Raw genomic sequence first — 26,646 nt, 5'->3', positions numbered from 1 at the left:
GATTTATAATAACATGTTTTAATCTTATTTGTTTTGTAATATAATATTATCTGTGGATCTTAGTCTCATTCCACATTTAGAGACCTCTCAGTTAAGCCGTTAAGCATACATACAAGACCGTGTTCGTCACTATGTATTTTAATTTTAGTAAGCAATATTGAATCACAATAAAATGTTTTATTGGTCAGTGCATAACGTTATTTATGTGATCAAATAAAACCAACCATATTAGTTTTGATCAAATATTCCAAATTAAATGACAAAATGTTAGTAATATTGGGTGGTTGTTTACATTTGTCTCGTGTCAATCTTAAACCATAAAAATTATTATTGAAATATTATTTACCAACTTAACTAATGAACCTATTTTCGTCATGATCTTGAAAATTTTTATATTTACTATGCCATTACATGTTTTTGGCAAAAAGAATAGTGTTATGTTTCATAATAGGCTGCAAACGCTAATTTTCCTACAAAAATTGTTAATATTTTAAATTTTAGGATTTTGGTTTAAATACAACTTTTCACTCGTAGGTCAAAATAAATTACTATGGAGCAATTGAAAGTAAAATTGAATATTTGACTGAGACATTGTATGGGTTATGGTCGGTACGATGACATGTAAAAGGTTCAAGGTTCGTAAAAGAATTATACTCATACTTAAAAATAGGTGGAGAATTTTAAATTTTCATGCTAGGCTATTGAATGTAAATGGCTAATATGTAACGCGCAGTTTCAGTTACAAATAAATAATAAAAATACACACCCTTTAAAGAGTCATTAATTCAATCATTTACACTGGTAATATTAAACGAAAATGGCGTAACAAAATATGTGAGGTGATGCAATTAGACGTTGAATCTGCTATGACCCATAAAACAACAATTAAAACATGCAAAACAAGCTATATGACATAGAATTTCGCGAGGCTGGTTGCCTTCTGAGCCTGTTTCAGCAGCCCGTAGTATTTTCGTAACCGGTGTGTTTTTGTCGCAGGTTGTTAAACAGCCATAAAATAAAGACGGGTGGCCGACATACCAGGTCATGGTAATTATAGCAGAGCATTTTATTGTACAACAACTTGGTGGACAATAGCGTTGCAATATTATGTCTGCTCGACGAATATTATACATCTAATTTAGAACCAAATTGTACATTTGGCCATTTTTGTAAAGGAATTGTATTTTCTTACGTTTGGGTTACCGACGAATTGCTTTACAAACTATATGCAGTACAAGACTAAAGCTGGCTTCAATTATTTAAAAGGGCAAATTTTCATACTCACTCAAATATCTTGTGGTACCCTTTGAACACTTTGTGAATAACCCAATAGCCTACGTATTTGTGGACAACTATTAAGCATTAATATGGTATACAGATTCTTGTCAACATTTATGGTGTCGTACCAATATTTCCGACTATCAGAAATTGGGCTTACGTCATTTTCTACAGATGTTTGTAAGTATAATCAGATGGATCATCGTATGATCATATTTTATTCTAAACGCGAGTATTTCACCAACGATGGAAGCCGTACAGTTTGTGATCTTTACAGTTTGTGGTGTTTTATCAATGTAACTATGAAAGAATTTTATGATGGTAAAAATACGGTTAAAATACTTTTTACTCATTCTTTATTCGGACAGTTACATAAAAAAAACTTCATAAATTTGAATTTGCATGAGATAAATTTGATGACTGCTTACATAAACACTCATTGATTTAAATTAAAATCTTACTTCAATCTTAAACCAATTAAAACCACTCTCTATCACACCTTACTGTATTGAGTAGAATGAACTTTATGAAATTATCCATAATCAATACACCACCGGCCACATTGGCACAATTTAAGCCCCGCCCTGCAATTTTCCTGCCTTTGTTCAACTTGGCACTTCCCATAATGCAGCTAGTACTTCAACTAAGTAACATTATCGGCCTTGCTCAATAGTAAGGAGTGAATAAGCAAATCCAAGCTCTTGTGTAAGTTTTACCATTTCTGTGCTGTGGCGTCATGTCCCAGAAATCGTAGATGTTCAAATTAACAGTTTTATATATTTAAACATTTACAGTTTTGATTTGCTGCTTAATAGTCATGCTGTGATTAACTTCACCAATTCCGTGTGATCCAGAGAATTATGGCATACTCATAGTTTTATTGGAAATAATCAGTTAAAATTTAGTTGTGATATACATTTGCAAGGCGTACGAATTTGAGTGATGATATTGTTCTTTTGATTTTATAGACTACCACTTATCGAACATACTACGCTGTCTATTAATTCTGGTAGTTTTAATGCTGATAATATTTACCCAACTTTTATTTTATCAAATTGTTTGCTTCTCTAAATTTTTTTAGAACCAAACATTTTTAAAATAATTTTATTTCTTTCAAAATAAACTCACTTTTTAAAATTATAGTTAATTAATTCATATCTTCATAAGTTGTACATAGTTCAGTATGTAAATTCTAAAATATTAACTATTGTTTCCAAATACCTTTATTTAGGCAACTCTGTTCCATCATTTGAAAGATAATAACCTGTACGACCAACTTTAAAGTAAAACTTAACTATATTTCAGTATAACACTAGATCTCTGATTTTATCAAACCAAACGTGTGCTTAGTTAAATGTAAAATAACACAGTTCCTCTCTTCGAAAATTTCACTCATTTCGTCAATGGTTACAACAACTTAAACACAAATCTTACAAACATTTATAATGTACATACCCTTTTAATTCAAAATAAATAAAATGTTTATTTATTTGAATAAGTGATACTTTTATAAATTTTTATAAATTTTTTTAATGAAATAAATAAAATAAACACATAATTGCAACCTTTGCTCAACGATCACATTGGCATTGCCTCAGTCTCCACCACATTCCACAGCCATCTCTATCAGAACCTGCACGTATGATGTAATTGTTGATAATTGATCACGTGATGTGTTTAATAATGAGTGTAAACATTGAAGTATGAAGGCACTCTCAATTAAACTGTATATAAACACAACCTATTAGGTTGTAATGGTTTGATACTTTGTTGGGTAAAATGGTTAGTTTTCAGCATTGATTGTATTGGCAAATTATAAAATATTATCATCAGTATTTAGAGGATTATATTGGAAGTAGAAATCTAAGTGACCATCTTGATTACTTAAGATTCTGAAAAAATAAATCAATCCTATTTTGAGGCAAACCGTTTGACACAATTTTTATAATATATCTTTAAAATAGTAAATTTAGTCACTATGGCTTAGAGAAGAGTAACTCTTTTCGTCCGGAGCTCCCGTTTAACTCGCTCGAGAAAAAATTAGTGTGGAAAAAGCAGTTGTAGCTTCGAGTGATGAACTACATTTTTCGCCATACTGAACCATTTTAAAGCTAAATGATTCACAGTGCTGAAATTTTGTACATTGTTTAGCTTTATAAATCAACTTTGAAAATTGTTTCCTTCTTGTTTTTCATGAAACGAATAGCTGTCATTTAGATGAAATATGTATCACTTTCTCAATAAATTATTACAATCCCATTCATTTATATACGTCTTTGTGTCATAAAGGGGTATATGTTTGCGAATTTTAAAATATAACACGACAGTAAACATTTGATTAAGGCAATAAGGTAATATGATACGGTGTTGTTTTTTTATCAACACAATTTCCTTCAGCGAAATTAGTGGAGGAATTTTAAAGCTTTGTAAATGTAAAGTTGATGCCCTTGAATCTAGCTGACTAAGGCCTACACAATAATAGAGAGATAATGGAGAATATATAGAGAGAGGGAGCAATTTCAACCCTGTCACCCATACATTGCAAACAATAATTTGTTATGCAACATTGCGTAAATATTTTGCAGCATCATTCTGGTGACATCTCTCACCAGTGACATCTCTCTGGTGTTTCTCACAGTATATTCGCTGTTCCAGGCGTACGTCTCCTGCGCCTACGGGGTGCACAACATCGGCTATGTGATGATCTGTTTCGGAGTGGTCAACGCTATCTGCTCCGTAGTGTTCGGGTCCATCATGAAGTTCATCGGTCGCAGCCCCCTGATGATCCTGGGAGCGCTGGTCCACGCCGGACTGGTCATCATCCTTCTACACTGGAGGCCACACCCGGAGTCTCCGCTCGTCTTCTTCACCATCAGCGGTCTCTGGGGAGTGGGAGACGCCGTGTGGCAGACCCAAGTTAACGGTGAGTTGTGTTCCACCACTCTAGGTCTGGAATTTTCGACAAAATCCTAACAATTTTCTACCTTGGTTGCCCACAATTCTTAAAACGAGTGTTCCCGAATCGACTGGTTTTTACAGTCGACTTCTAATGTGAAGAGAATGTAGTTTTTTCAATTATCGACATCATTTATAGATTCGTTGATCGATACTTCTTGATAGAGTTTGATATTTGGTAGAGTTTTGTGGCTGTTCAGTAGATTAGATATTCCACAACACCATAAATATGTAGACGAATTTGAGGAGATTTGTGGCTGTAAATATTGTGCATCATTGCCGTTCTACACAAGCAGCAAGTCTTTGGCTCCTTTAATCATTGTACTAAGAAAGTCGCCTTGTCGCAAAAAGCCTATGAGTATTTCTTCATGGAACTGCAGAACCTACATAGCGTTTTGCAATACTTAGAGGTATAGATTTTTATCTTTTTGTCACTTTTGAGGTTTTAGACAGTTTTCCAACTATACATTCTTCAACGAAATCTCTCTTTTAAAGGTCTTTTATCATCAGATAAATAATGGCCTTTCCTTGTTACTTGCAAATTTTTTGAACATCTGGATGACACCAAAAATTTCAATGAGCCTAAGCAGAGGAGGCTATGCCCTAACATTATTTAGATCTAAAATAAAACAATCCGAAATAAAAATCCTTCGCTTGGAGATATCAAGCACATTACAAGTGTTGAATCACACCTCGTACTGTTGACCTACCCTGGTCGCTGCTGGGTTTGTTCTTGCTAGTTGCTGTCTCGCCAATCATTAGTCCTCAGCAGGAGATGAGAAAACATCTTTGTATGGATCAAATTATCAGATGGTCTGTTTTCCTCGGGTCGCTGAACCATCGCCGGATGTGAGAGTTGACGTTTGACTGTTCATTATCGATATTTGATTGATCGATTATCGATTATCGATTTACACATCGCTGACTGAGCTAGGCGCACTATAAATCTCAATTGACCCTTTTGCACCAGGGAATTTAAAGGTTTCTCCTCTGTAAACGGTTGAACTGTTTTTCCTGCAATTGTTTTTGGAGGTTAATATGATGTATGTGTATTAATGTTGTACATTTTTTCGAAAACTGAAAAATCTGCCTATATTTTCGTCTGCATTGTTTGATTTTCATAGGAAATCGCATACTGATGAAGAATAATGAAAATAGAATGCAACGCATTAGACTTCAAGGTCTTGGATCGGGTAGGATTGCATTTAGCTCTGAAGAAACAAAGCTATGTAATAATTCAAACGAAATGTTCAAACCCATCCACTGAAAGGCTACAAATCTTCAAGCGACCTTTTGTTAACACAAAAGTGCCTAGTGAATATTCATAAGGCTGTGGTTTTTCCACCTCAATACGTGGAAGAACGTGAAAGCTTATTGAAAGCTCAATTTTGAGCCCCGTTAGCAATCATTGTTATGTATAACAATATCCTACCAACCGTTTACAAAATGTCAGTTTTCACTTACTAAACAAAAAACCGTTTGGTTTGTGTCATTTGCATTTATTTTTATTTCAAACTTGTACCTGAGAGTTCCGTGCAAATTTAAAAGATCTAGAAATGTTGTATACACTTGATTAAGTTTGTGAACGATTAGTGTTATTTTTAGAATAAATTATAAAATAAAGAATATACCAGAATGCATTTCAAACATAGGAGATAGTGTACGTTTTTTTATTAAGTGTTTTCTCTAAATTAACTGTACATCCTTTATTTTGCAATTTGCCATTTTGTAACAAGCCTAATGTATCATCCACAGTATCCTTTAAAGCCGTTTACTCTCCAAATGTATAACGAAGTTTTGTTAAAATTTTATTTTAAACTTGAAGGAACCTATGCAAAGATTAGTACATCTCTGTTTGCTCTGGTGATTGTAGACACTACCGCTCGGAAGTGACCTACCTTCTGGAGGACCTTGCCACGTAAACATCGGGACTCGGAAGTACCTGAGGTCGACCTTTCTCCCGGCCCAGATCTGCGAAACTTGTCCGGTCGCGTAACTTTTTATCCGTTTGCATTTATCAGTTCGATCATATCCGGAAAGTTGTTTACAAACACAAAAGGAAATTTTAAAGAGTGTTGCATTCATTTAAAATTATTTAGTTAAATATTAACACGTAGAAAAGATATTTCTATGTAACTCTAAGAAAAATACGTGTTTACTGTTAATATGCCGCGATAGAAAATTTTTGGAGGTACAGTACTTAGTAGTTTCTCAATGGTCCTGCGACTGCTCCAAGTCAGTGATTAAAACCAAATAGTTATATTTCATAAATAGTAGTTTTGTGTTCTAACGAGCGATAAAAACTTCAAAGCCAAAAGATGCATCCTCTAACGTGTCTGTTGCACATTATACCTAGTGTGTTCACAATTCAGTCGGAAATTTAGTACCGATAAATTAGAATACCTATTTTTAGTTACAAGCTTGAAACAATCAGATCACTATTATTCATATCAAAACAGTGTATAGGAATTACTATTCTGGATATTCAGAAAATTAAAACCCCGATTTTATCATTAACATTGATAACGAACGGCCTTCGTTTCTGCACGTCCAGTTTTGCGAGATATGTAAATGTGGGAAAGACTAACCGGATAGCAAAAGTCGGATGCGGGGTTTAGGTCGGCCGTGGCAACAATAAGCGACCTTGCAAAGATCGGGAACATGTTGGTATGAATATGTAAAAGATAAATTGGCGCGCAAGTTGGCAGACGGGTCCGGAAATGCCTTGAGCGGAAGCGCGGGTGGCTGCGTCGACTGATGGCAGTACTGCCACTAGCACAATACAAATACAGTAGTCATTATATACTATATAAATGCACACCGCATTGTAAAGTGACCATTACCTTTTCATTCATTGCCATTGTTAATGTCACTCCTCCCGTGATTTCTGAATTAGTTAGATGTGTGGAAAATACGCATTTCAATCCTCTTGCGCATTGCTACCGGGAAATATCAGTTTCTTCACATGACAGAGATTAAATATTCAACGATCTAGAAAATTTTATTCAACCCCTCTCTACTTCCAATTTTTTTAAGTATAAATTATTGTTAATATTGAATTTTACTAAAGTTTTTTTTTAAGTATGTACAATGTACATCTTAAGAGATTATTTATTCAAACATAAAAGTATAGTTTCTTTAAAAACTCACTGTGGTTTTTAATGCCGTTCATAGATGTAGTTAATAACGTTTTCTGTCTGTGTAGTTTATAGTTATCGCTAAATTTACTTCCTAATTTAGTATTAAAAACCAAGACATCGCTAAGATTGTTGATCCTTATTTCAGGGTATTATTTAAAAAAATCTAGGAATTCTTTTGTTTTTGCCCTCTAAACTTCGACTGAAAAAGCAAATAACAATGCTCAAGAGTGTGATATATTTTTTGCTGAGACGAGACACAGCTGCCGCAGGAAGACGAGCCTTGGGTCAAGGTTGCAGACAGTGAGCGAAGCGAGCAAAACCCTGACCGCCGCGAGCGGGGAGCGTGATGCCCGTCTGACGAACGATAATTGCCCTTCTGTACAATAACTTGGATCTACGCGACGTTCTAGGTCCTAGTACTATATACGACTATGGAAGCTGCACAATCAGCGACTGAAAAAGTTTGACCCTTTGACTATTGATTGTACAGACTCCATATTCCCATGATAAAACTGTAGCTAGTCTAGAAGGAAAATGAACGAAGTTGAGTTGAGCCCCCGAAAAAGTCGTTGATATCACTTAAGAGGGTTCCACCCACCGCTGTACCACGTAAACATGGTCCTACAAAAACGAACCTCCTGACACTGCAAGCTCTGATATGTCAAGAGCACAACAAGCACACAATCAAACAACAAAATTAGTATTAAAATGTTGAGAGCTTGTACCGTAGAAGACGTTCAGGAACATTAGTATGTTTAGCCGCCATCTTGAATTGACCTATTAGAACCCTCTTAACTGGTTTATGTCAAACACATTAACTTTTTAAAAGACGAAGGCAAGTAACTATAAAACTATTATTTGTGAAAACTGTAAAGTTAAGCTATTGTGTATTAGGCTATAGCATATTTTATGTAATATCCGACTATCAAAGAATCAGATATTAATGCGAAATCGGTACGATTTTTAATATTCTTTTGAGGTAGCGGTCCAGTACTGGTACTTGGTCTTAGTACTGTCTAACGTAGACGTTTTTTTCGATTTGAATAACAAACTGGTCCATTTAGATATGTACCTCACATCAAACTCTACATGAAATCTTCATTGTAGATGTTAGCCTTCGGATTGCCAAATAATATTTGAAAAGGTTCAAATACCTGCTATTAGGCAATCCAATGTTGTTGTAAACACAACTAGTTTTGGCACCTCTGTGTGGCACCATCATCAGGATGTACAAGGTGGGTTTTCTTTCTTCATACGAAGAGCGTATTTATTATATTGGTTAACACGAAAATAATAAATAGAAATTCAAACACGACACAAACACGAATACGAGACATTTATGGTAACTGTCAGTTTTTTAAATCCGATCAGTTACCATAAATGTCTCGTATTCGTGTTTGTGTCGGGTTAACCAATATGACGCTCTTCGTATGAAAAAAGAAAACCCTTCTTGTACAGCCTGATGATGGTGCCACACAGGTGCCAAAACTAGTTGTGTTTACAACATTGGATTTCCTAATAGCTATTTGAACCTTTTTTAGTCAACATGCTTGAACAATCTTATGTCATGCTGCCAAGATCCACCGTTTAAATGTAACGAGTTGAGAAAAAAAGGTTTTCAAGAAACGTGCTTGCCTATTAATATAAAGTTTATGATTATATTTATGTGTTCGTCGTCACCACACCAGTCGCAAGCAGTATTTTCACAAGTTCTTGCTCAGTGTAAGTGTACCCATCCCCTTTTATCTTAAGAATAGTTGATGCGCTATTCGTCGATGAATCGTTTTCACTTGAATTACTTGTTTGTCGAATAATACTTTGGAACCAGTTCATTTCCACGAGAGCCTGTGTTCGACCAATCTCGAAGTTCGCCAATTTCCTTGTGTCTACAAACCGATCGTCCTTGTAGCGTCCAGCGTGTGGGCGGTCAGTGCAGCCAGTCTGGCGGTTATAGCCTCGTCCGAGGTCGTTAACATAAGCTTCGAATAGAGGCTATCATTACTGTATCCACCAATCAGCTGCTGATTCAAACTTAACTGTTGTCATCAATGCTAGTCGTATCTCAAGGTGATCGGAGCACGTGAGATATTTCAACTACGTGAAGAGACTCTCGAGAGCGTGGATGGTGAAAGTACCAGGTTTAACTGAAGATATACCGCAGAAAATGATCGTGTTTGTTCAACGATGTGGCTGCTCTAGGATAGGTCGTAAGTTTGCTTCTTTATGGGATCTCAGCTAGAGGCTTCTAACAGCCGAGGAAACATAAGCTGCTCATGAAAGTAGAAGATAAAATTTATCTTGAGTTGAAACACGATCCGAACACTAGGCTGCAGACGATGTGTTAATGATGCATTTGCAATATTTAAGTAACTCCAATCTACTAGTTTTTATTCTGGGTGTTTCAAGCTAATTACACTTTCTTTTCCTCACAGTCCAAGTAGATCAGGATGACTGCTCATTCGAGATTTACAAATTTCGTATAGCTAATGTGTAGAATTACTTCATGAGCAAATCTTTACCTATTCAGATCACCATGCTTGTTCATCTTGATTTAAACAAAACGTATAGAGGCGTTACAGCAATACTTGGATTGGGGCCTATTCAACTGTCACTGTGCCTGTAACGCTGAAGCAGCAGCAGCAGCAGCGGCGTCTAGGGAGGTCAGTGACCGGCGATGGGATACCTCAGCAAATGTCAGGCTATTTATAGAAGAACATCTGAGCAGATGTGGTTCACGTACAAGGCTGGCGCCTGCCTTTCCTGGACCGCCATTTGCAAAGTGGACGTAACCTCAATTGACACATAATGTAATCAGCACATTGAAATTCAACGATGCCAACTTCGATTTTTTATTCATATAGGTGTTTCGAAGAAAATTTTATTTTGATGGCTGTTTTATATTCTTCAGTTGCACTCGTCTGAAGAATGCTATTGAAAGTTGTTAAAGCCAAATCACAGATAAATCGCAGGAAAATATAAATAGAGCAGATCCTAATAGGGATTCCTGATAGGGAATAAGAACACATGGGAAATGTGGAAACTCAGTTAAGATTAAATCTTATGTCAACTTCATTTCCCGACGTCTCGTTTGAAATTAAACTATCTCCTTGATCTAACTCACTGAAGTTCCTACTTCCATCAATTAATTAGTCGACTTGGTTTCCCGCGTCTAGGGAACTTGACGGTTCATCCCGTGTTAGTCACTGCGACTAATCACCTGTTTGTAGCAGTGGTCAGTGCGGTCAGCTGTGAACCGCATCACTTCTTGCCGCAGCGTTGAACACTCTCCTCTGACCGCAGCCGCTCGTTTTTGCCACTCGATGTAGTTTTTTGTGACAACATTAAGTGTACTTCCTGCGGCATTCTGGTATATTGTTTCACACTTTATGGCAGTTTAAATTCAACATAAGTTGTTACACGCTTGTACTATTTGTCTGATTGCTGCGTGACGTGTGACCAGAGCATACGACCTCTTTGGAGAGTAGTTCCAAAACAGTCCTGCAGCTAAACTACTACTATAAAAATTAGAAAACTAGAACTAGAACTTAGAAAGTTATAAAGCTTAGTCTAGGATACCTTATTCCTTACAGTTTTCTACTAATAGAAATAAACTAAGAAACACGATCCTTAGAATTTTGGTGATAAGCTGTAATAAGGTTCACTTAAAAGAAGATAACTGGAAAATTGTATTCGTCTAATCTTGATTTGCAAATAAATATTTATCAATACTTGGTTAGGCTGGGCTAACACCAGTGCATTATACAGTTCAAAATTTGGTTCTCTTGAAGGACTTATTATCAAATATTATGTTAACGATTATTAAAAGTTATTATAAGCATAAGAATAGCCTAACGGTGTTCTGAATAAGATTTAGCTGAAGTCCAGTCATTCTAGTTAACAAAATAGCCACGAGAAGACTGCAAGTATTTCATGTGCACCTGTTTCACCATGTTCCACCCCCTGTTTTTAGTATATTATCTTTTTCATCTATTCCAAATATTTTTCGTTTCTATCCCACTAAATATTGTTTGATCCGCAGGACTGTATGGGACGCTGTTCAGGCGCAACAAGGAGGCCGCCTTCAGTAACTACAGACTCTGGGAGTCCGCAGGATTCGTCGTGGCATACGCCTACTCCAACCACCTGTGTGCCAGGATGAAGCTGTATGTCATGTTCGTCGTGCTATGCTGCGGCATGGTCGGCTACCTCATCGTCGAGCTCCTGCACAAGAAGAAGAAGCAGCGACAGAAGAAGTTGGCTGAGGACCCGAAGGCGGCTGAGGTCGCAGCGCAGGAGGCGAAGGCAAACAACGTCGTGGAGGAAACGGACGACGAGAAAGACGACATCGACGACGAAATCATCATCACACATCTATAGACACGCGTCTGCCCATAGCGGCTTGTACATATAACAAGAGTATTTGTAACGAATTATACAATAGCCTTCGGGTTGTGTAAATAAACAAATGGTAAATACTCGACCGTGTGAAAGCGGCAGCGCCAAGAACGCAATCAAAAAGCAACAGCGATTGTAAGATTTTTCAATCTTATTTTAACTAAATGCGGTTTTTGAAATATTTGAAATTAAAGTATTTGCAGTGCTGTGATCGACTAATGCGAATATTTATTATTTATTGACAAATTTGTTTGTAGATTTTATTGTTTGACCTTCACACTTTCCGACTTAATGTTTGTACGTTTAAATTCATTGATTTTTACATACGTAATTGAATAACATGCTAGACATGTACAACAGGAGCGAACAATTTTTTTAAAAGCAACTATAATAACTATACATAATAATGCAATCCAAACTTATTCATTTCCATTGTGACCTGTACATAGTATTCTTTCACAGAGTGCCACTTCGTATGTGTAATTAATTAAACAGTATTATTATTGTTTATGGATCTGAACCAACCGTGAATGTAATATGTTGTTTTACTTATTTCAAAATGGTTTCGAATCTCACGGTAGTTACAAGCTTTAGGTATAGATGGTCTATTGCAGTTGCAGTGCTTGAAGTAATTAACTAATTGCCAGTGATAACATTTGTGTCCTATTTATCATTGTTGAATATATAAAGAAACAACCCTCACTAAGATATACATTCCTCCAAAGTGCTGTAACGGCAACTTGGTTAGATATGCAATCCTGTCCCAGTACTTATGTCACATTCGCCATCTTGAAATTATCTTAGTTAATTTAAATCACAGAACAATAATGTACAGCATTCATCGTTAGGTTATATTTTAGAGGTAGAGTTTAGTGTTCGTTGTTATTGTCGCCTTATTTTTATTCCCAGATAAATACAACTATAGAGAGTGTACAGTAGTTCCGCGCTAAGTTATTTGTACATAAGTTAAGTTAGTGCTCAAGATAGGAACTGCCCTACCAAAGTTCCCGACTTTACTCAACAATCTCTGTGATTTATATTATTGTTGTTGTTGATAACGATAGAAGGACAAGAGCAGATCGGTGCCTTGCGTTGTTGGAGATTGTAAAGTCGTTACTTCAGTAAACTTTTAATTGTTCTTAATAAATCTCAATTTTAATTACTTTGTGTACTTCCTTTTTCCTGTTACATCATGTTGTCTGGTAAGTGAAATTTCACTAATTTATTGTCAGCCCAAAATTTGAACCATACATTTTAAACTAGATGTTTGTATTGCAAATGCATTCGTAATGTCCACTTTCAACCCACTAAAATTCAGTTCAAGATAATGGGATGCAGATTTGCGTTTTTGTTTAGCTATGTTTTAAAGTTTTGTTTTTTAATTGATCAAATTATCTGTTTCTATATACAATTCTGTAAATTGTAATTCCACGGGTTGTAATTATGTTCTGTAATTCCATTACCAATAATATGAGTTAGAACCTCTTGAATGTGTTATGCGTATATAGGAAATACTTTAATTAATGAAATAACACCTAATTCACAAAAACAAAAGTTGCTATGTTTAACTGGGATTGTTGTTTGCGTTCTTAATTTCTTATTTTTTTAGAGTGAGTAAGTATAAATAATTTATATTTTTTTTCAACCCTCCTATACATAGCATATTTTGTATCTAATTAAATTGTGTACTCCTCGAATTAATCGTTTTCAACTATAATAAGCAATAAAATCCAGTATTTAGTATGAGATTGGCTACTAATCTTATAATGAATAAGACGGAAACCACGATTTATCTATCTTTTCTGGTTTAAAGAAGAGTGTCTGTCTGTCTGAGTGTGTGTGTGTCTAAGCTAAACTCAAAAACTACTAAACCGACTGGGCTCAAATTGGACAAAAAAATCTACTGCTCCGAGGATATATAGAACTATTCCCGATCGATATTGACTTAGGACTCTGCCCCGTGGCCTTTCAAAGTTCCGAGGTGAGAGATTTAAAAGTAAATATTGATTAGTCTCCATGGCAACAAAGTACAATCTCACAAAGTTTAATGTAAACAAGCAAAACTGTCAATAATGAATTGATTCCGCCCAGCTGATTCAAACCTATTAAACACAGTGCTGCATGAATATTATAAAAAGGGGCAGAATTACCTGTTAATGAGGTTAATGGGTTGTGTTGCTAGCCTAGTGGTTAGCGTCTCGGACTTCGGTGCGGGAGGGACGGGTTCAATCCCCGGCACATCCACCAAACATTTATTCTCTCGTGACTCTCTTGTGAAATGCCAATGGCGTAGAAAGAAAAAAAAAGAATTCGTTTTCTTAAAACTTCTGTAACTGAAAGAAAATATTCAATCTGTTGTAGAAAATGCATTCCCAGACTTATCAACAAATTTCAAAGATCCAGAGTAGCTTTGCGAACGTGCAATTATGGCCCTAAAAAGACAATGTTAACAAGCTAAATCAACAAATTCAATTTAAATTGTCGGGAGAGTTAGTAGAATCATTGACTATATAATGGTAGAATATAGATCAATTAATTGACACAGTAATGGATGTGGAGCAAGCTGTCAACCGTCCCATCGAATTTCTAAACCACCAGAACCACTAGGAATGCCTCCATCCTCCAATAATACGGTGTGGATCATATACATAAACAAATGACGTTTTTGGCCGGAAAATAATCATAATTTAACATTGCTTAAATGAAACTGCAAAAACATATGTTAATGCTATTAGCATAGGATTCTGGCCAACAACGTCATTTGTTTATGTTTATGATCCATACCGGGCTTTATTCTAGTGTTCGTGAATACTGTTGCTACTGTTGCGTAAATCCACCCAAGCTGTGCAACGGAACCAAACTGACGCTTTGAAAAAATGACACCAAACTTGATCTAAGCAACAATCATCAGTGGTAAGTTCAAAGGAAGATAGTCTTAATCCCAGGAATACCGATTATTCATCCGAAGTACCCTTTGAAGTCAAGCGACTCCAATTTACTTTGTGTCTTGCTTTCGCAATCATCATTATAAGACACAAGGGCATCCCTTGTGGAAATAATATTAAGATTCTATAATCATTGCCGTATCAGCATAGGCTCTTATCCTGAGTTTAATGAGAATTATTTTTTTAGATAAATTTGTTATGAACGTTAATAAAATACCCCTTCCGCAGCAAACCTGCAGACTGAGCGATTTCCATTTGCCTGATTATAATTTCACTAAAATACTTTAGGAAATTACACTATTGACATATTTGGAACTTGTGATAGCTTTTCGTCTACAGTACAAACCATTCAACATGTTATTTGACTATACATTAAAATGTATCATTGATTTTGTATCCCATGTAGCCTAAATAAGTGTTCAAAGTCTGAGTTAACAAAAACGTACTATTATCAAGTTTAATAATACAGTTAAATTTCGTTTCTAAATTAAATGGTAGGTGTGAAATCATTTTTAAGTCATTTTCAAAGAACCAAAATTGTCTCTTTTGCATACTGACCCCGTTGCAAGGCACGGGTATAGCTGCTAGTTTAACATAAATTGCACTTCACATTAACTTTTTTCACAATTTTAGAGAAAAGGAGTTGTGTTTTTCTACAACCCTGCTTTAATTTTACTTTGGAGAGTATTCAAAAAATCTAAGGAGTACGTAATTCACTTTTGCTTATAAAATCAATGAAATGTCTGTAACTATGTTTCATTACCACGAATTCCTTATTTACATTGATTAAATTTGTGTCCTGAATAACAATAATAGGAGTTTGCTTTCCAACAAAGTGTAATTAAAGTTTTCCATTATTTTATTTTTTCCTTGATTTTTACATAATAAGCTGCAGGTAAAATGCCTGACAAAACGTCTGTATTTAGGGTAACACATATCAACTTGATGTGAAATAAATAGGTACATGTTTTTTTGTTTGTTTTTTTTTATTACTAGTACCCTATGTTGTACCTCGGATTCACCTTGATTGAAAAACTAGAGCTCGTGTAGAAAAGAGTCACTCTGGCCCTAGTGATGAAATATAGGCCTACTATTTTGAATTAAATAAGAACAATAAAGCTATTTTTCATTATTCATCATTCATTTGACTCATTTAACAGGACAAACACAGATGACCTAATATATACTGTTATACAGTGGCGGTTCTAGGACCTTGTCAAGGGGAGGGGGGGGTTTGGGGGGTGTGGAGCACCCCACAATAAAGCAGGGGGGTCCGGGGAAAATTTGGAATTTTCAAAGCCGTCTGGTGACTTTCTAAAGCCATTTTTAACACCTAGAAGCGTGCCCAATTGTCCATAAACTCCCATTTCACCTATTGTTTGTCATGAGCAAATAGACATTATAAAAATTAAACTATGACGATTGCATTCATGAATTTCAAAACATACTGTAGACTACGGCCATATCCTCCTAAAAGCCGCTGGGTGACTTTCTATAGCCAGTTTTAACGTCTAGAACTGTGTGCAAAACCTCCCATTTTCCCATTTATTTGTCATGAATAAGTAGACATTTTTAAAACTAACTATGACGATTGCATTCATAAATCTCAAAACATATTGTAGGCTACGGCCATATCCCCCTAAGAGTTGTTTACTAACTTCTAAAGTCATTATTAATGTCTATATCTGTACAAAAGCCTCCCATTTTTCACCCGTTTGTCTTTGTCAAGAGCAAGTAGACATTTAAAAAATCAAACTATGACGAATTTCATGAATTTCAAAACAGGCCTACTGTAGATTAATAAAGTCATATCTCCTAAAAGCCGTTTGGTGACTTTATAAAGCCATTTCTAACGTCTAGAACTGTGCCATAGACTTAACTCGCTGAGTATCGAATTCAACCGACGGTGGAGTGAGAAAATAAATGACCAGAGATCATCAGAGATTAAAGAGCTGATTATTTGAATTTGAATTGATGCTAGCAGTTATTGTGAATCCTAATTGAAAGCTCTGAGATTGGCCTTGGAGGACCGGTTTTTATGACAGACTAGGGGACGATGGCCGCGGTTTTTGTTGTTGGTGTGTTGTTGTTGTTCAATGCTGCCAATAGTAATTTACGTGTCAAATGTTGTATGTTGCCAACCTGCTAACGTTGGTTGTTGCCTACCTGTTGTCAATTGTCGGTAGTTTGTTGTTACTGTAGTTGCTAATAGTGTGCATTCTATTATTTTAACTACATGTTGTCCTTGCTTGTCACTCTGTTGTTTTTTCTAATCTTTTGACCCTAACAGTAGTCTATGTGATGTTTTTAGCGAATTTCCCTATAGGGAAGTAGCTATTACCGTAGGTGGCACGATAAGACCTAGACCCGGGACCGATTTACTTTTTCATTTTGATGTCCCCAGAGGCCAAAAACACCATTCGTTCAAATTTTTATATATATATATATATATAGACTTATATATATATACGTCCGTGAACGCGATAACTTGAGTAATTTTTGTCCGATTTTGATGAAATTTGGTTTAAAGGTGTAAAGCGGGATAAACTTGAATGAGTTCGCGAACCAGCACGATCGGACCATGGGAACGAGGCTTTACGGGGGGTTTTATGGGGTAAAAATTGGTTTTTCTCACTTTTGACCCTCAAAACACAAAATATCCCGATTTCTCTTTAGACCTTTTTAAAGAGCTTAAAAAAACAAATAATTTAGTATATAAAAGTATATTTGTTTGATTATTAGTAACGGAGAAAATTAAAAAAAATGTAAATTTAAAATTCCCATGTTATTCTTATGGAGAAATTGTCAAATGTTGTAGTTTGCTTGTTTATGGATATATTTTGATCAAACTTGGCAAATTTATTTATTTTGTACTAAGCTATCAACATTTTACTCAAAAACACACTTTATTAGTTTCCTTGTAGCAGCAAACCTAGGTACTCGTTAATCCTAATGTTATTAAAATATATTTAACTGAAAATCAATTCAGACAAATGGAAATTCGCTTAGTCGGCAGGTTTGCTGCGGCGGGGGTATTAACTAACTGTTCATGTTATTTCTTCCCTTTTGTATGTTCCCAGTTTGTTGTGTTTTGTTGTCCCCCACTGTGTTGAACCAACAACTTGAATCATTCCAAACTGAAATGGCAACTTATTGAAAACTGTAGCACCTCTGCCCGTGCTTCGTAACGAGTAGTAGGTCTCTAAATGCAATCTTTATAACACTTAATCTCAATAACGGCTGAACATATTTTAGCCAAACATATCAAGGTTTGTTTTGTCAAATGTTAGGATGGTTTATACGTGACCAATTTAAAATTTTGATAATGCCTATATCATTTTAAAGTAACTCAAAGTTTTTAAATTTTAACACTAGAGTTATGGGTTGCCATGATGGTTACAAAATAACGACGTAACTTTAAACAAAACAAAGCATCATAGCATATTATGTTAAAATCAAGCCACGACATAAACACGGTACTGTACAAAGGGGAAAAAATCTGATAAAGACAACTGATCAAACCACAGAGAAAGTCTTAGGTTTACGTCGTTTTTTATGTCGCAATTTGGAAACGTCCACTGATTGAATAGGTACAGTCATAGATAAGACATACTCCTCTAGATACATTAACAGATTTGATTTACGTAGCTAAATAAGGTTATAACAAATAACATTTTATCTTAACCAATTCGTCGGTGAATCACTCCTGGGTCCATCCACAGCCACCTCTAGGTGGCTCCATCTCATAAATCGCAAACTTAAACCTGTCCACGACGTAGGAAGTGGTGAAGGAAGTAGTAAAGGCGAGAAGTGCGGATTGTGAGAAACGTTTAATGGCGTGGCAGTTAGATTGTATTTAAAATACTAAAATGCTAAGGGAAGGGGGGAAACAATTCCACGACGTAGGAAGTTGTGAAGGAAGTAGTAAAGGCTGGCAATGCGGAGTGTGGGAACCGTTTGATTCAGTTACATTAATGTATCTGAAATTCTAAAATGTTATGGGAAGTGAGGGAAACAGGCCCAAGACGTAGGAAGTGGTGAAGGAAATAGTAAAGGCGAACAGTACGGAGTGTGGGAACCGTCTGTGGCAGTTATATTAATCAATCTGCACTCTTAAAATGCTATGGGAAGGGAGGGAAACAGGTCTGTGGTGAAGGGAGTAGTAAAGGCTTGCAGTGCAGAGTGTGGGAACGCTTTTGGGCAGTTAAATTTATGTATAAAAAAATAAAATGCTATTGGATGGGAGGGAAACGGGTCCACGACGTAGGAAGTGGTGATTGAAGTAGTAAAGGCTAGAAGTGCGGAATGTGGGAACGCTTTATGGGCTTATGGCAGTTAGAGTATCTAAAATACTAAAATGCTATATGGGAAGGAAGAGAAACAGGTAAACGACGTAGGAAGTGGTGAAGGAAGGAAGTAGTAAAGGCCAGCAGTGCGGTGTGTGTGAACCGTCTGTGGCAGTTAGATTAATGTATCTACAATCTTAAAACGCTGGGAATGGAGGGAAACAGGTTCACGACGTAGGAAGTGTTGAAGGAAGTAGTAAAGGAAAGCAGTGCAGAGTGTGGGAACATTTGTATTTTGTATTATATCTATAAACTTTTTTAAATTTATTGCTTTATTAAAAATCATTAAGCATGATTGCTCCGCTCAACTGGCTTTCACTGCTATGAAAGCAATCGAAGTGCATAATTACATATAGTAATCAATTATTTTCTTTTCACTTTCCGTGGTGGTCACATTGTTCATGTTCAATTTTTTTTTCTTCTTCAGCTCTTCTGCCTGTCTTGTTAAGGTCGGCTGCGGTCAATAGAAGGATTTAACTATTCTCTGATTAAATTTTCTAACCTTCCTCTAATTTTAAAGAAAATGAGTGCCTGGAGAGCAGCAGGATTGAAGTAAGTACCGTTATATATATTTTTAGTTCTCTAACTTTCGTAGTTTATCAAAGGAAAAGCTTAACAACTTAGAGGAACATGCCTGGTTGCTTCGTTGCTTGGGGTTGACTGGTTCAATCTTTAGGATTAGCCTAGATGCAATTTTGTAGTATCCTTTACAAATCACAATATAAAGTAGCAACCAAATTCAAATACCCTAACCCTTCTCATTATTCCTGACAGTTAAGCCTAGTTTGATACCTTTTAGTTGACCTTAGGACCTAGGACCTACCGCCCTTAAACAAGTTACAACTTGATATTAGCTAGCCCAAGGTCCAGACCATCCTTACACCCTGTTTACATTGAGGGTGTTGGACACCGCGTTTGTCAATTACTTAGGTTTCCCATTACTTAGGAATTAATGGGATCATTCACATGCAAACACACACTTTGAACCGTCGCCAAAAAGTGGCACTTGTAGGCCTAGTTTTCACATTAACCGCTAGGCTATGTTTACAGAGCGCTTCTAGTTACAAGGGATCTAATGGGAGCGTTACACATGTGAGCGTTGGAATGCGCGTTTTGGATCAGGGGGGCAGTAGATTTATGGTTTATGGTGTGTTACCTATGTATTTAGGCGTAATTTACTTCTATACACAATAAACTTAACCTCATGATAATTACGAGGCTCTTTTCTGGTGAAAACCAAATCTTAACACGTTCAGTGCTGACTACATCAATTGATGTAGTCTCGCTACAAGCGCTCTTAACGGCCTTCATCAATTGATGTAGTTGCGCAGTTCCCACTACATTAGTTCATTATGAGCTCAGCCATTGCCGGGGAACGTAAAAATCTATGCTAGCCTGTAGCTTAGAATGTGAGCTTTATTATGGTGTAGGTTGGTACTAAAATTTCCTGTAAAATCCCGTCTGACAATGTTTTTTTTCCCGGTATCGGGGATTTTCTCTCTTCAAGCCATATTACAAGGCCACTGACTACTGATCCAGGCAGTGCTGCTACCTTTGGGTGTTTTAGGGAACTACGTCCAATCTCGGGGTAACGTAGTACAATCACCGCTGCTCTTTTGTTATTCGTCAGATTGAAATATTTGAATTCCAATTGTGTTTGCTGTTATCGTGCCACGCCGGGGCCTCGCCGCCATTGGCGAGCGCCTGTTGGAATGCCTACCGCACTGAACGTGTTAACAATGTTCTCATAATGTGTTATACAGACCTGAACTTCCGTTAAATTGAGAAATTTAACATACAAGTACAGTGCTCTTGGGGAATTTCCCCTGACATAGGTACCCGGGGCCACTTTACTTTTGCATTTTGATATAGGTACGCAGAGACCAAAAATATTATTCATGATTTTTTTATAGGCCTACATATATGTATACACGTGTGATGTGTGTCACGCCTGAAAACATGACGGACACGAACAAAAGCAATTGTGGTTTGATTTTGATAACATTTGGCATTTGGCACTCATAGTATGCACAAACCAGCTTCTTTGTCTTAATTGCCTTGCCTTGTATCCAAGATATAGTTCCATAGTCGCTCTGGTTTAGTTTCACTGGTTCAACTAACCGCTATTATGTCTACCGCTGTTATGTATAGGCCTAAGGTTTCACATTTTGCTAACGCCCTCATGTGAACAAGCTGTTAGAAAGCTACTAAGTTAATTCACCTAGGTACTCTGATCTTAAGCTAAATAAGTTACATCTCTGCAATGTTGTACTTTAATGCCAGCTGCACACCAAATTTGAGACTTAAATGCTTAAAATTTTTAATCATCATGTAGGCTAGATGACTCTTCAACCAGCTTATTGTATCATTAAGGATGATGTACGGTACACCATTTATAACTAAGGGCCTACTAAAAAAAAATAAATGTTTGGTAGGCCTAACTATTCCGTATAGCTACCTGCAATGATAAAAATATCTACTTATAGTTTTTTGCACACTGAATCCAAAAATGCAACCAATTTTTGTCAGAGAGATTCCTAAGTGGCTGTAAGACTACGGTTACGAATCTAAAATTCATTGAGAAAAAGCTGGAGGAGCACTGAGGAGAGCAAACAGTTGTTTATACTCGACTTAATGCACATGAAATTTAGGCATAAGGTAGATCAGATTCGTGACTGTAGGGCCTATTAAGTGTTTAAGTTTAGGAAGGTCTTTTTAGGTTATATAATGACCCGACTTATAATTTATGTTACCACCAGACTGTTGGTGTTTGAGGTAGGCCTAAAGTGGTAGTAGTGCACAGTAGCTTGCTGCACCGTCGTCACTAAGGCCCGCCGCTCATTGAAGCGAGGCAGGGTGCAGGCGAAGCACAGATACACGTGTTTAAATGGAGCACTGCACATTGAGCAGAGGTGCAGCCTCTGTCAGGCCTCTGCGGCGTTGTAGTTGGAATACAGTTTTCCTGCACCTCGCTCGTGCCTTTGTTGGTTTTCTAGGGTTTTGTGAGTGAAAGATATGGTAATGGAGCATTTTATTCAGATGGCTATAGGTTTTTGAGCATCGCATTCTTTTTTGCTTTGCCACTTTTCATAAAATTATGGATAACATCAAACTGTTGTTTGTTTACACGTAAATATTCTCTAAAAGACCGGTCTGGCAGTTCACTAGTTAAAACATACTCTCCATGTATTGATTTTTTTATGTAATCACATTTCCAAAAACATTATTAGGTTTTTCAGATAGCGAATTGAGTCAAACTAAATTATTAAACTCACAATCATCAAAACAAGCATCCTCTATTCGCAAAAGTAGGACCGAAGCTAGGAAACCTCTGTCCCGCCTCGCTTCAGTGTGCGGTGAAACAAAAAAGTCTTCGCTCCCGCCTGCACCTCGCCTCGCTCCAATGTGCGGCGGGCCTAAAGGTGTTTTGAATATTGTAATTTTTGGTCTGGTGCACTGACGTCACCATGCGTTCTGGCAAATGTATTTTCCCTTAACGGAAAAATACATTGTACATAGTAATTTACTATTTATTATTGATTACGCTTTAGAAAACCTTATTTCATTGTTTGACATGTGGTACTACCTACTAATTTTGTGTACATTTAATACTAGAGGTTGTCCAGTGGTTGAAAACTCGACCAAAAATATGTACGGTAATGTACAGACTTCTATTTTCACCCTACGCTATGAATAAAACATGTGATTGGAATTTCTTCCATTTGTTTTTATTTTCTGTTTATTTAGCTTTAGCCTATCGTTGTTATTTCGTCACCAGCATGGCAACCCATAAGGTTAATTTAAATTTATTTTTACTTTTAACTCATTTTTTGTGCTTATTTTTGAGCCTTTTTAATTTATGAAGGGATTTTGCACTTCTAGAGGAAAATGTCTTACCAACAGTATGCGTAGATTTTTCCTGCGATGCACACAACCTGAGACAAAAGGTTTTAAAGAAACATGCTTGTCTATTAATATATAGAATAATGGTCGAAAACTCAACAAACAATATGTAGGCTAATGAAGACACATTGGCTATTGGATACTGAAATAGACATACCAGGTCGTTATATATAGACAATAGATTTCATTATGTATAGACATAATGGTCTATATGGACCAGGTGTCGCCATTTTTATAAATGCATGTCTAACATTCTATTTTCTACCTTATTTTTTTGCTGAAAAAGTTGATGGGTCATAACAATTTTAACCTAGTAGAAGTTTTTTGAATTGGTAATACACAAATTAATAAACAAATGAACAGCTGCTTTCAATTATTCCATAAGGTTAACATGGCGACTTTGAGGGCCGCTGGGACCCTTACCATACATTAAAGCTCATTAGGGTTAGCAAAACTTTGGATTGAGCTCTTTGATACCAAAAACGTCAAAATCAGTGAAAACCCTTGGAGGTGTTCCCTTTCCAATTTAATAATATATCTAGAATATAGATATAGATTTCTTCCATTTTGTATCTGTACAAACTCACTGTAGTGAGTCGGTGGCTCAGTCGGTAGCGTCGCGGACTTCGGGCCCAAGGCAGCAGCGATGTCGTAGGTTCGGATCCTGGTCACTGCCGAAAACATTTTATCAGTACAGTTCACCTTTGTACTGTACCGGCTCACTCCTTGCTTTGCTGTTAACGTTCCACGCACGGGCGGTTAGTCTATGTGGACAGGCAAATGGAAGGTTAAAAGAGGCCGCCAACCTCTATTAAAAAAAAATAAATCTTGCAGTCTTCTTGGTTGCTTAAACTTTTTAAGAGCTCAGTTTGCTGTTAGGTTAGATAAGTTCATCTCGTAGTTCCTACAAGGACTGTCCTTTTTTTAGCTACATCCAGTACTCTAACATTGCCGCCAAGCTTTTGAGGCGAGCATTAAAACCTGCTGCAAAAACTGATGCCATGAAGAGAGACGAGTCATTTGTCAGGTTCACACCTTGGAAGGACGGAAAGGCAGTCAGTAAGTATCATTGTAGCATATTAATTCTACCTCTCCAATTCACATTTCATATTGCTACTGTACTTCCAATTCACAATGTAAATTCAATGATATTCCAACAATAGTCAATATGATTTAGTTAGTGTTTTTCTGAATAAAATTTAGTTGTCACCATTTGTTTGGCAACAAATTCAACCGTTAGATTTTGTTTTTTGATAATTTCTTAGTACATTTTACTGAGAAATCTAAGGAAAATGAGTAAATTATTGTTATTGCTAATTTATATCCCTTGCCTAACAGGGTAGTTAAAAAACCATGTGGCTAACACACATCACACTGCAAGATCGCTCCAAATGATGATCTCTAACATTTCATTACCACAAAGGCTAGAAAATTCACTCCAACAATTGTCCCCCCCCCCACCCCCCGATTTTAAAAATTTGTAAAAACCTGACGTGTACCACCAGTGTTAGGTCATACACTCCATGATTCCTAAAACTCCGACATGCACAACTTTAGGACAGTGTTTGCTCCTATAGAATAGGTAAAGAATCTTTTATAACCTTGTAAAAATGGTACGCAATTTTTAGGGGTGAAGAGGTGTGATTTTCGGAAAACACCTAGGAGGGTTTTGTAGAAAACTTAAATCCTGAACATAAAAATTATTTCAAATCTTTGATAGCTCTTACTGTTTTTGAGTTATAGACGTTGTTTTATCGTTTTAGATGTCCGCCATTTTGGATTTGTGGTAGGGTCAAAATTTGAAAATGGGACTTTTGTAAATTTTCTGGATAATTTAAGTTCCGCCTAATTGTCCTAATGTACTTGGATCAACTATCCCCATTTATATTTCTATAGCCTATGTAATAACAATTACTGTAATACATATTCTCTAGATATTGTTAGTCTCTTATTTAATTTTAATGTTTTAAAATTTCAGCTGACAAGCCATAATTTGACCATCATGGATGTAAGTCAAAGGAATGGATTTTATGAGCGTTCAATAACCAGTACTAATAAAGAATTTGTGTGTAACAACTAAACCTTTAATTTACCTTTGACGAAATTTATGATATTTGACTTTAAGATTGACTAACTAATTTATATTTGCCTTCGTTTGTGGTAGTTTGATTTGTTTTTTCCTGCACGATTGAAGTTCAATATAAGTTTGATGATTTAATCCAATGTAAAATCAGCATTGTGCAGTTTTAACGTTGAAATGTTAAATGTTGAACAACTTTATTTTTATACTTAAGCATCTTACAATGAAATTTCCTCAATATGAATAATTATTAACTGTATTTTGTTTCCAGTATTTAAATTTGAGTCCTAAAAAGGTTTTGAATTTATAATATTGTCATCTACACTTTACCAAGTTCTATTACCTTGGTAAAAATTAATATTGCCACATTTTTACAGAATCCTCAACACCCGGCAGCAGCTAAGTCCAAAGCCAGCGATCTCCATCTTAGATAATCTTCATTTGTAACCATTTGTGGCAGAATTATTATTACTTTGTACCTGGGACTGTCTCAAGCAGATAGTGATATGATTCTGCAACAAAAACTGTTTGTTCTGTAATAAAATTTGTTGCCTATATGTACAGGTTTTTATTACCATCAAAATTTGATTTAATGCAGTTATATTAGGCTTACAACTACATTTGCTTATTTAGTTTAGTAGATTAAATATAATTTTATACCTAACTGTTATTTAGGAAGAAACAGTACATTTGGTTTTCTGTGGTAATAAATAGTTTATTATATAAAAGTTGTAACAAATTACAAAATATAAAATTCTTAATGTTTAAAACTTAACTTGAACAATTAAACTATAAAACAATGAGTTTAACCCTCCAAGTGTCACTTGTTTTGACCTTAATGTCAGCCTATTTTTTGCTCATTTGCAAGGTTTTATTAAAACGGATCTGAGAAGCTTAAAAACAATGTTAATTATACTGTTCTATATACCATTTTGTTTGGAAAATCATGGGCTTCAATATTATATATGGAACATTTTTTTAGGTAAAAAAAAATATAATTTGGAAATTTAAAAAAAAAAAGTTTGCGCTCAATGAAATTGTATAAATTATAGGCCTATAAATATTTGAAAATAGCCACTTTGTTCTAAATTTTATGAGGATTACAAATATATAATCATATAGGGAGGTAAGTTATCAAATAAATAAGTTATGAGTGAAAAACAGATTTCAGTACATTGCGTTTAGCTAAGAATGCATAGCCTAACCATAGCTAGGAATCTGGCTGATAATTTACATCAATATCACTACCTACTTCTTCAGGATCATCAACCAGCCCTTCAAAATCACTTAAATCTTCTTATAATGCACCACGTATATCACTACTTTTGATTTTTAACACTAAAACAATGATAAACGTAATAAAACACATCAGTCATCGGTCCGAGGATAACCAAGCTGCTTACAAATACGCACGTCATCTGTCTGCTACAATTACGATCGGCTCAGAGAACATACAGCGCTGAGACAGACCTCTGGAGAAAGCTTAAATTTTAAGGAAAAGAACGATACCTAACTCGATCCAGTTCAATCCGATTCAGTCAGTCATAGAGCCTTTGCAGTAAACAGTGTTTGTGAGTCGCTGCAGCGACGCATGACACTCGGAG

The 26,646-nt window shown here is 35.9% G+C and overlaps 2 protein-coding genes across 10 annotated transcripts in view; both read left to right on the top strand.

Moving 5' to 3' along the window:
- LOC128994477 (UNC93-like protein) overlaps positions 1 to 12,930 on the top strand; it is a 166,273-nt gene extending 153,343 nt beyond the window's left edge. For all 8 annotated transcript variants that reach the window (XM_054419059.1, XM_054419056.1, XM_054419053.1 and 5 more), the window contains 2 exons: positions 3,934 to 4,201; positions 11,413 to 12,930. In XM_054419059.1, the coding sequence (XP_054275034.1) occupies positions 3,934 to 4,201; positions 11,413 to 11,750 (606 nt within the window). In that variant the 3' untranslated portion in view covers positions 11,751 to 12,930. The remainder of the gene's footprint in view (positions 1 to 3,933; positions 4,202 to 11,412) is intronic.
- Positions 12,931 to 19,475: 6,545 nt separating this feature from the next.
- Positions 19,476 to 25,599, top strand: LOC128995971 (protein stunted-like). Of its 2 annotated transcripts, XM_054421067.1 has the most exons (4): positions 19,476 to 19,611; positions 23,891 to 24,021; positions 24,941 to 24,970; positions 25,420 to 25,599. In XM_054421067.1, exons 1-3 carry the CDS (start codon positions 19,583 to 19,585, stop codon positions 24,952 to 24,954), a joined length of 174 nt encoding a protein of 57 aa, XP_054277042.1. In that variant the 5' UTR covers positions 19,476 to 19,582; the 3' UTR covers positions 24,955 to 24,970; positions 25,420 to 25,599. The 2 variants fall into 2 exon arrangements, with proteins under 2 accessions (XP_054277042.1, XP_054277041.1); XM_054421066.1 differs by lacking the exon at positions 24,941 to 24,970.
- Positions 25,600 to 26,646: the final 1,047 nt, after the last annotated feature.

Source organism: Macrosteles quadrilineatus, unplaced genomic scaffold, assembly GCF_028750875.1.
Source record: "Macrosteles quadrilineatus isolate MER2022 unplaced genomic scaffold, UCM_ALF_1.0 Scaffold_5__1_contigs__length_97177068, whole genome shotgun sequence".
Classification (NCBI taxonomy): Eukaryota; Metazoa; Arthropoda; class Insecta; order Hemiptera; family Cicadellidae; genus Macrosteles; species Macrosteles quadrilineatus.
This window is presented reverse-complemented; position numbering and strand designations above follow the sequence as displayed.

Excerpts from the sequence above, each read along its gene's own strand:
- LOC128995971 (XM_054421066.1), top strand. The coding sequence starts at position 19,583 with ATGAGTGCCTGGAGAGCAGCAGGATTGAA. Across the intron at positions 19,612-23,890 it reads TGGAGAGCAGCAGGATTGAA|CTACATCCAGTACTCTAACA; the intron begins GTAAGTACCGTT and ends TCCTTTTTTTAG. Across the intron at positions 24,022-25,419 it reads GAAGGACGGAAAGGCAGTCA|AATCCTCAACACCCGGCAGC; the intron begins GTAAGTATCATT and ends ACATTTTTACAG.